Source organism: Artemia franciscana, chromosome 8, assembly GCF_032884065.1.
Source record: "Artemia franciscana chromosome 8, ASM3288406v1, whole genome shotgun sequence".
NCBI lineage: Eukaryota > Metazoa > Arthropoda > Branchiopoda > Anostraca > Artemiidae > Artemia > Artemia franciscana.
Genome location: NC_088870.1, coordinates 7,427,184 through 7,439,224, shown reverse-complemented (window position 1 = coordinate 7,439,224; position 12,041 = coordinate 7,427,184). Strand labels below are relative to the sequence as shown.

The window sequence follows — 12,041 nt, the reverse complement described above, 5'->3', positions numbered from 1 at the left end:
AATCAGGATTGGGAATGAATAAACCTAAAATGGCTCTAGGGGTCTAAGCTTATTTTCATTTTGATGTTGTTGGTGCGGTAAAGAACTAATGAACAACAAAAGCTCGTGACAAACCTTCTTGAAGAAACAGAGAAGAACTGTTGATTCTCTCCAGTAGCTTATTGGCAATTGATGGACCAAGAGGAGCAGCACCTGACATTACCGTGTGAAGCCTCTGAAACATTTTTCTATCCAAGTTTGAGGAATTTGCAAGGAAACTGATAAGGGGTGGAACCAGTTGGAGTACTGTGGGCTGTAAGGAATATTATGTTGTTTGTATATCAATTTGTTTATTTCAACTAAACATTCATTATAAATTACTCCGAATATTACAAAGTACGCCAGGAAGCACAACAGTTTGTGAGGGCTGTATAAACAAAGAAAAAGACGAAAACAAAGAGAGTGATACAAAAAACCTAAAACGACAGGTAAAAATACCAGCAGATTAAAGATCAAGAATTTTAATTAGTAAAGACACCAGTCTTTTGAGTTATTTTTAGAAAACTAAAAAAATAATTGATTCAAAAGATTGATCAAAACCTTGTTGGGTACCCACGATACACATCCTTATTCAGGTGTGTTTTACGTGCTGTAACTTCATAAGATTCCTTTCAACATTTTGCCCACAATTTCCACTTAATATTGCGATATAGGAAGCCATGAATAATAACCGTGGTCAAGTATGGCTTAGAAACATGGTACTTCAAAAGGTCGAGGAAGATGTGCTAAATGCCTTCCAGACAAACTGTCTAAAGAAGTTTCTTAGTATTCGTTTGGCGGATCACCTCAAACGATAAGCAGCAAGGAAAAAATAATTGGATCCCACTTTCTTAGGCCATTTCGAAAGAAAGGTCAAGATGGCTAGGTTAAATTTCACAGAAGAGGGATGAGTACAGAAGAAGTTGGGCAAAAATTGTTCTTTTTGACCATCCATCTGGAGCAAAACAAAAAGCATTTTGTCCTCAAATGGAGCAAGATAAAGTCATAAAAGGAATTTGACGAAAACTGGGACTTAATGGGAAGGACTAGAGAGTAATTAGTGTGATTTTGAACAGACTAGGATGGAGGAAGAATTTCGCAGGGCAAGAATCAAGGAGTGGTAGCAGCAGTAGTAGTAGTATTTTGTGCTAGAATCACTACAAGGATTCCTGTTTCTCATTTAATACTCTACTTCTTTCAAACATAGTAATCAAGCATCAAAAGAAAACGATTGATGTTTTCTTTTTTCGATTTTTCTTTAATCTTCCATTCTCCTCAGTATGGTTCGTCAGAGGTAGCCAATAATAGTCCGGTAGTCGTTTTGAAAAAATTCAAAAATTTCCACTTAACTATATTTAATTGAGGGGTATGTGGTTTGTAATTCACATCATAATTGATGTGTATGGTGTTTTTCTTTCTTTTTTCCTTTTCTTATTAGTCTCCGTTACACTATTGGTGCATTCCATTTCGTAGAGAGCTGATGTAAATTGGATTAAATATCAACTGAACCCTCATGTAATTGAACGCCGTGCAACTGAACTCCGTGCAACTAAAACCTCATGCAACTCGACGCTCGTGCAACTGATCCCTCGTGAGACTCAACAACTGTTTAACTAATCCCTAGTGCAACTGAACCCCCGTACAACTTAAACCTTGTCTCAACGAACCCTGTTCAACTAAACATCTTGCAACTGAACGTTCAACTCAACCCCCTTCAACTTAACCCTCATGTTGCTTAGCCCAGTGCAACTGAACCATGGTTTGAAGAAAAACGTGTCGTTGATGCTGACTCAGAAACGATGGCTTTTATTTAAATTCATCTTAAAAGTAAAAGTTTATTGTAGAAACAAAATCATGGGAATTTTTAAAAAGAACTGGAACACTGAAAAGTCTTCTTTTTCTATTTTATTTCTCCAGTGCTAGTAAGGCATTAGAACATCGTAAATAGGTGTTTAAGATCATTTGAAAGCTAATATTTATATTTAAGTCTTTTTTGTAGTTTCTTTATGACAACACCATCATAAAATGCCATATGGCACCAAAATACACTTTTATTTTATATCTGGAGTGTAAAAGCTTGAAACCATTAAAGATCTACCACCGAAACTCAATGATTAACTAAGTCTCCTCCTAAATACTCCTCGTCCTAGTCACCTTTGAAAGTGTTGAAAATGCTACCAAGTGAAAAAATTCGTTCAAATACAAAGCTGATTCGATAATGATAGATGATATTTTTTGTCATTTCAACACTAAAATTAACTAGACCTCCGTTGCCTGTGCAACGGGAAGTGTTGCAGCAACTGTGCCCTGTTCCTTAGGGAACAGGGCACATTTTGTTAGGAACATCTTGAAGCATCTTTGATATGGTTTTATTTCGAGCTCCTACTAAACTGAGTTTGGTAAAATGTTTAGCTGGTCCAGAAATAAACGAGAATAAAAATAAAATAGACATCAAAATCGAAAATTTAAGAAAATTTCAAAAAATCGGAACGAGATTGACTTTTCCGGAATTATTTCCGGGAAATCTGTAAGAGCTACGGAATTTCATGCTTCAGTTCTCGAAAACATCAATAAAAGTTCTATATGAGTTCATAATTATTTTATCTCTAAAACGTTTACTTCCGAAACCAGGGCCGTCTTAACTTGACGCCAATTCGAAGTATTATGTTTCGAGACGCACATTTGGGAATTATTTCCGGGAAATCTGAAAGAGATACGGAAATAACGTCTTATAGTTTTCTGCTTAACTTTTGATGGTCTAAGCTAGGAAAATATAAAACAAACCAAATTCACCAAAAAATTTAAATTGCCCCGAGGGCATGACAAAACTTCCAAATAGAAAAACCCAAAGAAGGAATTTTATTTCGGAGAAACTATTGTAAGCTCCAGTTGTTAGGAGATCGAGATCTGTCGAACAGCGTTGGAAAAAAAATTCTAGCTGGTCCAGAACAGAACTTACCTCTAGAACGTCGAAACTTCGGAAATTATTTCTTAGAGAACGAAGCAACTTGGTATATAGAACACTTCACTTCTTCTTGCATACTTTTCATAGCACTACTCGATAAAAATATAAGAAACATCAAAATCGAAAATTTGAGAAAATTCCAAAAAAATCGGAACGAGATGGACTTTTCCGGAATTATTTCCGGGAAATCTGTAAGAGCTACGGAATTTTGTGCTCCGGTTCTCGAAGAGACAAATGAAAGTTCCACATGAGTTCAGCATAACTGTATTTCTAACAAGTTTATTTCCGAAGCTAGGTTCGTCTTAACTTGACGCCAAACATCGAACGCAGAGTTTCTAAGAAAAAAACGGTTTTATTTTTTTTATGGAAAACTGTTAGAAATTTTAGGAACTTCTCTGGAACTCTTTTACTCTGTTTCACGTTTCCCTTCCCTCTGAAAAATCTCAAATTTTTAACTCTTACCACTTCGGAGCTACAGGTCGCTGATCACGGTGAAAAAAAAAAAAAAAAAAAAAAAAAAACTACGAAAGCAGTAGTGTTGCTCCGCAACACAATTACAAAACAAATTTTGGCAATTGTGGAAAAATTCTTGACATCCGTACGTGTCTTCTTTATCTTTACTATTTCTTCAGCACTAGCGGGTCCCTGGAATAACGTACGGCACTGAAATTGGTAACCAAATAAGATTCTCGGAATTAGTGTTTTATTTTTCCCTACCCCATGGAAGCCGGGGTCATTTCCTGCTTGACGTTACGCGGAATTACCCAAACAACATATTTTAGAGTGATCAATTGCCTCTTGCCAATCCTTACCCAAGTACAAATTGAAAATCTAAGTTATCAATAAAACCAAAAAACAATTTATCGAGCCATGATTTTGGTGTTAAACCCATTCCTGAAATGTTACATTTTCTTAGGCTAATATATTTTATTGAACTAATTAAAAATTTATGAAATAGCATGTTTCGAGTCGGTATAAAAGTAAATCAAGTTCACAAATCTATTGAAAAACAAATATTGTGTTTCACAGATTTAGTTTCTATTTACTGATGACAACCTTTACGTAGAGTTTGCTACCATGAACCCTTCATTCAGTGTATACCCTAATTTGAAGGAGGATACCCCCTCCCCCTTCTTAGGTACTTCTGTTACATTTAAGTTTATTTTCTGTTTCCAACAAGCTGAGAACTGGACTATCAGATTTTTTTTTCAGGATCTCAATTCTTACATTTCTTAGGGGTTGGGGGTACTCTTGACAAATATGCTTTCCAGAGCCTCAAACCGCATCCATCTCTCCTGCTTCTGTTCAGCTAAACACATAAACACAATCTATTATTATATTAATATAATTCCGTATATTAGAGTTTTTGTTGTTGTTGGCACAGGTTACTCTTTGCTTACAGTTCGTTACGATGAAGTGTTTGATAAATATGCATAGTTTGAATAGACATTAAAAGCCGGCTCGTTTCACACGTATTTTTTTTTCCTTAAACATCTGCATTTATTGGCATGGGTTTTTAATTTTTTTTAATAAGTTATTTAAATAATTTCATAGACCACTCTAAATTCCATTGCAAAATTTGATAAATAAAAATAAATGTGAGAAAAACGGGTATTTACATTTAAATAAAGAAGTGGATAAAAAAACTCTAAATAATAAAAAATTCGAATATTTTGATTCCACATCCGAGAGCCTTTATCAGCAGAAAAAAAAATCTAAATTATAAGCTGTAGCACAATCTTCTTCTCAAGAAGCTAGATATTTAATGTTAGCCTGACGACATAGGAAGTTTATAATTTTCACTTTATCAGTTGATTCCTTTAGGTTGGATTATATAAAAGCTTCTCCACAACAATCCAAGGAAGAAGAAGATGTAAAAATTACGGTACAAAATTCTTTTTATTTTAAATACTTCTTTTTTCGACCAATTTTATATCCAGATACCGTATTCTTTCGCCCATGTGAAATCTAAATTGCCTCTGGTTATAATTTTACCAATATCTAAAGTATACTTAATGCAAATTATTTGTCTAGAGCTTAACCGAAAGAAGATGGAATCTCAATCTTAAACTGTTGGAAAACAAAATTTCAGTCAAAGGTTTAAAAATATTTCTTGTAAAGATATGATGGCAATTCTTAGAATGTGTGAACAGCCTCATTATTCTTACCTTTACTGAAGCCAAAGTCCTTAAAAACAGGTCAGGATCGAATCTTGGGAGAATAGTAATATGTGCACCATACCACAGGCCAGATAAAAGTGTAACAACAAGGCCATAAATGTGAAAGTAGGGCAAGATTGACACATATTTCTCTTGGTAATCGTTACATGCAGCTTGAATACGAGTAGTACCAGGGACATGGTACTGACACAAATTATTAACAACATTACCATGACTTAATATCACGCCTTTGGGTAAACCTGTTGTACCACTTGAGTATGGAAGAATTAGTGGATCATTATCCAGGTCAACCTATAAAGTAAAGAATTCATTGTTATTAAATTGTTTTATAAATAATGAAGCCAAAGTTCATTCACAACAATGATAACCTACTCAAAGAAACTGAGAAAACACACTTGCATATACCTTCTCCACTGAATTGTGTATAAAGCGGTCATTCGTATCCACTCCCATTTCAAAAATATCTCCTCTCCCCTCCGCCTAGTAGCTGAACCATATTTTTTTGATATCCAAAAAAACTGTTTGTTCTCAATTTGAGTCTTGAGCTTATAGATTTTTTTTTGGCCTGGTGGCCAACAGCTGACGCGTAGAGTTCTCCACTCAATAGTTGAAGAAAAACTGTTTTTTGAAGTAAATTATGAAATTAAAGTTATTAGAATGGTTTCGAAAATAGTGCGTTATAATGTAGTTTTATTCAGTTAATAGAAGGACCTTGGTAAAGGTCCTATTCTTGTTTGATATACCAGACAAATACATTGTATATGGACAGGAACGACATTGCTGCAGTCAGGGCCAGATTTTGCCATCCTGGTTTTGCGAGATTTTCAGGGAAATCCCTGGAAATTTGGGGATAGTGGAAACACTGAGCATAACGCAACTGATGGTCGAAAAGTAATGACAGAGAAAGATAATACCCGACTCTCAGCTGCCAATCTTGGGAGACATCTGACAGTTAATGTCACTAAGAGAATTCCTAAGAGAATTCTAATATCACTTCTCAGTGGATAGGAAGCGTGGCGGCAGAATTCACCTGGTACTATGACGATAAATCATATCAAAGTCCATTTTTTGTAAAGAAAAAGTCATTCAATGATAATTTATTGTGAGCCCCTAGAACTGAGCACCCCTAGACCCAGGCGTAGTGGGCTTATTGACGAATACTGGCCTGGTTGTGGTTGATGTAGGAAATGAGGATAGTAGCTAGTTCCATACTGACTCAAGAGTTTCGTAGGCTTTTGTTCTATCCCCGTCTGTATGGATAGGTTGAAAATATTTCTTCCCGAGGAACACAGCTATAGACGAGTATGGAATCAGGTGGAAAAGTGAAAATCTTTTACATTTAGATGACACTGATGATTTGAGTGTCCTAGAAATAAACGATGGTTGCGGAGGTTTTGAGAGTTCAGGGTACGAGATAGGTTTTGAAAACTAAGTTTAAGAATACCAAGTCACAGAGACTAGGAACAATTGAAGGTGAAGAGGTGACTTTAGGTAACGAGAAGATCGATCAAGTGGATAGCTTTACTTACCTGGGTAGTAATATTAGTAAAAGTGGCGGATGCAGTGAACATGTTAAAAGTAGCATAGTGAAGGCCCAAGATGGTTTTTCACGGTTGAAAGAAGTTTATAACAATAGAAAGATAAGGTTTCGAACCACGATTAGAATATTGGCAATTACAGTCACACAGTGGTGAAGTATAATTAGGTTTTCCAGAGGAATTATCCATGGTTTGTTCTGTGTACCCGTCTCACTGACCGTATTTCAAAAAGAGAATTGTACAAAAACGTGGTTGTTCTGCTCTCTAGGGCTATAATGAAAGAATTGTTGAGACAGCTAGGACACCCATGGGTACAGGGAATTGGAGGCAGGGGGGACAGCTGCGCCTTACAAGAACTTCATATTTACACTAGATATTAACGAGAACCTTTTGTATGTTTGAATTTTCACTGGTATATGGTTGCAAAAGCTGGAAATAAACAGAAATTTCTAAATATTGTTTCCGATATCGATATTTACGCTTCGATATTCAACATTGATAATTAGTCCAATATATAGATAGGAGACAGACCCACGATCGTCAAGTTTTAACTTCTTTAATTCTTGAGGAATTGATTTCAAGCGATAACAAGTTGCTGAGTATGCCAAAGCAATGGTAACTCATTTGATACTATCCTTCGAAAACACAATTAGAAATGCTCCACCATTTTCTCACCTGGATGCCACCATGATGCACTTTTCCACCGTGATCCAAGTGGTCAAAAGTGCCATTCCGGTACTGGTTTGGCTGTTTCTGGATTACGTTCGACCAAATGACGAAAAAAACAGAAAAGTGGCCAGGTAAACATTAAAAATTGTATTTCGGCCATAAAAATATGAAACAATATGGTCAGTATAAAAAACTATATAATAAACTTAGTATGGCTTACAAAAAACTATGGAATATTAATTTCAAATTATAGATTGACTTATCAATACCAAAAGTAAGCCGTTCCACTATTATTGATGTTTTATCTGTCAGTGGCTGCAGTTTCGTTTAACTTCTATCTTTAAGATACTATCTGTCTCGTCTGTTAGCACAAAGTCTCTTACTCAAGTCTCCTTCAGAAAGCGGACCATGAGTTCCGCTCAGTAGCAACAAAAAGTTGCTACTTTTTTGAGAATGATAATATAGTGAACAGGATTCCCTTTCTTGCTCTTCAGCTCAACCCGAATGTAATCACCAGCCTTGAGCCTTGACAGAACCTGAGCTACGTCAGTTTCAGGGCCAATGTTAAAGGAGTCAAAATGTTGCTAAGGACTTGCACCGGGCATAGAAACTTTTCTGATAAGTTCTTCATTAGATGTGGTAATCATTCTATCTTAGACATATGACGAGAGGAACATACTACCCCCTATCATCAAGTCGTTGCTTAGGGCATAGTCAATTAAGAGTGCACTGTTTTCGTTTACGTTTCCTATGCTGGGGTGGCCCCGAACTTCAGGGCAGTACTGACGATCAGCACCGACTTAAGCATTTAGGCTGCTAACAACACAGCAACAACACAGAGCACATCGTGCATGGGAACGTCTTTGGTTTTTCCTCATTATCAGCTTCGTTGGCCGGAGCATAGCAGTTATCTGGTACTTTTATACTTTTAGTGACGGCATAAGTATATGCAAGTTTACGTGCTTCTAGGGGAGTACAGTCGAAATGCATATCAGCTACCGTTTTCATGTAAGTTTTAAGACCTTTTTCTTGTTCCTCTATAAATATTTATCATGTGCTGTAACAGGGTGTAAAGAGACTCAGGTCCAGACCTTGTAGGGGGATATTCAGCGTCTCAACTTTTTTCATTTAGTCTTGCAGCGTTCCTCTAGGGACATCCATGGCTCTTCCAGAGAATCCGACTGACTTTTTGTCGATTGAGGCAGAACAAACTGTTGTATTCTTTTCTTCTGGATCCCAGTCGCCTTTCTTTATTTTCTCATCTGTTTTATATTTAAGCAGTTTATCTTTAATAGAATTTAGCAGAAAAAAAATAGAATTTCAATTCACCTACTGGCCTGACAGGGCTAAACAACGCCAAAGTTAGTCACGTTTTGGGTTTTGAGCTTGCCTTTAACCTTAAAATGTACTGCATAGTTAGTAAGAACATGATGTGTTATATTTTTTTTTAGGTTTCTTAACAGAACACTAGAGAAAATACTTTGCATCCAGGGGCGTAGCTACAATATTTTTATCGGGGGGAGGGGGCAAGATAGGGTGTTCTTGAAGTAGGTGCTATTCAAGCGGTAGGGAGGAAAAGTAACTATTGAAACAACACGCTTCTTGATAAATTTTAAAACATTACGCAATAAAGGCCGTATCCAGAGGGCTAGGGGGTTTGACCCCTCCCACAACCGAAATGTTTGTCCGACTCGTAAAAATCGTAAAAAAATGAATATCAACAAATGTTTGGTGCTCTTTAAAATTTTTATTATTATTAATAATAATATTATAATATTACTTACTGAAAAAATACTTATTATTTTTTATTAAATTGATTTGTTTGGGGGTCCGCCTATTTGCATTAGTAAATAGCATTCATATCAGCGGGCAAATTATGGCCAAAAAAAAATTATAGGCAGCGCAATAGCGCTATCTAAGTCAAGATACAAGATAAGTAAAAGTATTTCCACAGATTGTGTACCAATATATTGTGGCATGTTCCCACATTTAAATAGCGACTGTATCTCAAATTTGGAAGTATTCAAAAACTAAAGTTAGAATAATTAACTAATCCGTTGAGCATCGTTTGACAAAGGATACCCAGAAATTCTTAGCATTTCTCCGCATCACTGCGGCATAAACCTTAAATTAATTAAAAATTGCTAGGGATGCCGATTGGAAGAGAAAATAGACTCTTAGAGATTGAAAATTAGCTTCCCCTTTATATCTTTGTTTAAAAAAATGAAATTTATAAAAATTGCACAAAAAAGTACTGCTTGTTCGTGCACACAAATTTCTAAATTGTCAGAAAAATGTACACCTTTTGTTTCAATTTATAGCAGACATATCGTACAACATATTGTACAATCCTACGATATTTCAATCGTACGATTTTGTACGAGACATATCGTACAACATGCATATCGCACAACATATCGTACAATCGTACGAAATTTCAATCGTACGATGTTGTACGAGACATATCGTACAATATGCATATCGTACAACTTATCGTACAATCGATCGATATTTCAATCGTACGATGTTGTACGAGACATATCGTACAACATATCGTACAACATGCATATCGTCATCGTACCGATATTTCAATCGTACAATCGTACGATGTTGTACGAGACATATCGTACAACATGCATATCGTACAACATATCGTACAATCGTACGATATTTCAATCGTACAATCGTACGATGTTGTACGAGACATATCGTACAACATATCGTACAATCGTACAACATATCGTACAATCGTACGATATTTCAATCGTACAATCGTACGACGTGCAACAGACATATCGTCCCACTAGTAGTGCTGGCGTTGCAGGAAATGCGACTAACTTCTATCATAATTCTTAGAAAATATATGCCTTTTGGAGCTGGCTAAAAGAAATGTTTAGAAAAGCGAAAATAGCAAAAAGTCAGCACAGTATTATACGTAGACACAGTTCTACATTTATGGGTTACTATGTGAATCCAAAACCTAGTGAATAGGACGTTATCAGCGCTTATTGGGCATGTCAATTAGAAATAAGAGAATTTGGAGGCACGTTGCGTTTTCAATTAAATTCTGGAAATAGAAGTTAAAACAATTAAATGGTTCCTGGGGCGGATCCCCCTCTACCAAATTCCATGACCAAACTACAACCAAATTGTCCTATTTAGTTATAGTACAAATATCATTAGAAAAAGAAATAAGTTTTATTTCCTTTTTCATTCAGGAAATTATATTCACTGTATATCTACCTTCTAATTCCTCAATAATTCTATTTCTTTTCTATCTGCAGATGTAGGGGGTGTATTCATTTCCACTTTTGAAATATTTAAAACAAGAGAATCTAATCTTGAACTGATGGATTTTAGGATTTAATTGTCTTAAATAAAAGGGGAAAAAATGACCTGAGGAAATGTGGTGAAACAGGAAGCATAGAACATTTTTCAATTTTGCCATTAACTAGGCACACATTTTTACTTGATGATAAGGTTTCAAAGGCAATATATTTGCAAAAATATTAATGGGGGACTTATTATAAAGTGTAATGGACCACTATTTTTCTCGTTTTACTTTGTTAAAAACGAGCATGAGTTAATTAGAAAAGAATAATCTGCTCAAAGTAAAGAGTAAATTTTAGACTTAAAACGAGCAACAGTTTTAAATTTATTTAATAAATTATAGTTTTTTCTAAATTATTGTTAGGGGCAACTAGACCCCTCCCCTTGTCCCCCTCAACGACACCACTGTTTGCATCCATCTATTGGGCCTGTAAAAAGTTTCCTTTGGAAACTTTTGGAAAACAATAAATTAAACAAGATGGATTAAAAACAAAACTGTTGAAACCATCCAAATTGGCAAATTTGAGCTAATTATTTTCACCATTTAAATAAGCATAATTCGAAATATCCGTGGAACTGTGAGGTCAAGTATGGAAGAGATTACCTGCGCCTCTTCAGAATATATATCAGCAGATAGTAGGTCCTCTAGGCTCACCCACCCGTCTATGTGGCCAAAAGCAGTGATAAATATATTTACAGTTGACATATTATTTAATTTGGGCTTCAACATAGATGCAATTTGACTGTGACAAAGAACAGCTTTTATTTCTGCTGCTTTGAATTGACGGAAAACCTCCACTGAAAAATACGTAATGAATGTTAGTCAGTACGGTCATATTTACACTCTTCACCATTGGTAGAATGCTGTATATTATAGGAGTTTCTATTCAGCAAAACATTATTATGATAAATAACATTTAATGTGGAAAGAAAGTTCTAGATGCTAGTGTATGTAACTTGTCGTATCATATTATTGTTTTTCATATTGTAAGCATAAAAGTCTAAAAGTCCCTGCCACTCATTCTAAGAGGATGAGTGGCTTCATACTCTTGGAATGTATGAAAAATCCAAACATCCGAAAAAATCCTGGTGTTAGGCATATATTGTTCCCCATTTACCTTTATTTAGCACTTGCATTTAGATAATCTCTTATCCCCACCTGAATTTGTCTTCAGTTCCACCTAGGTATATCAGACATTTCAGACATGCCTCGTGTCAAAAATAAATTAATAGCCCAGTACTGTCTAAAGTTTATATCCATTTCAATTGTTGAATAAGATAAAATATGTGTTTTAAAAAATTTCTGTCACAAGACACGAAGGGCCGACTTCGAATCTCAGG

The 12,041-nt window shown here is 35.5% G+C and overlaps 1 protein-coding gene across 1 annotated transcript in view; it reads right to left on the bottom strand.

Annotated features, from left to right (window-relative positions):
• Positions 1-12,041, bottom strand: part of LOC136029917 (uncharacterized) — a 71,399-nt gene that overhangs the window by 39,209 nt on the left and 20,149 nt on the right. The window contains exons 4-6 of the mRNA XM_065708443.1: positions 11,305-11,498; positions 5,152-5,454; positions 115-292 (exon numbers count right to left, since the gene is read on the bottom strand). Coding sequence (XP_065564515.1) covers positions 115-292; positions 5,152-5,454; positions 11,305-11,498 — 675 coding nt within the window. The remainder of the gene's footprint in view (positions 1-114; positions 293-5,151; positions 5,455-11,304; positions 11,499-12,041) is intronic.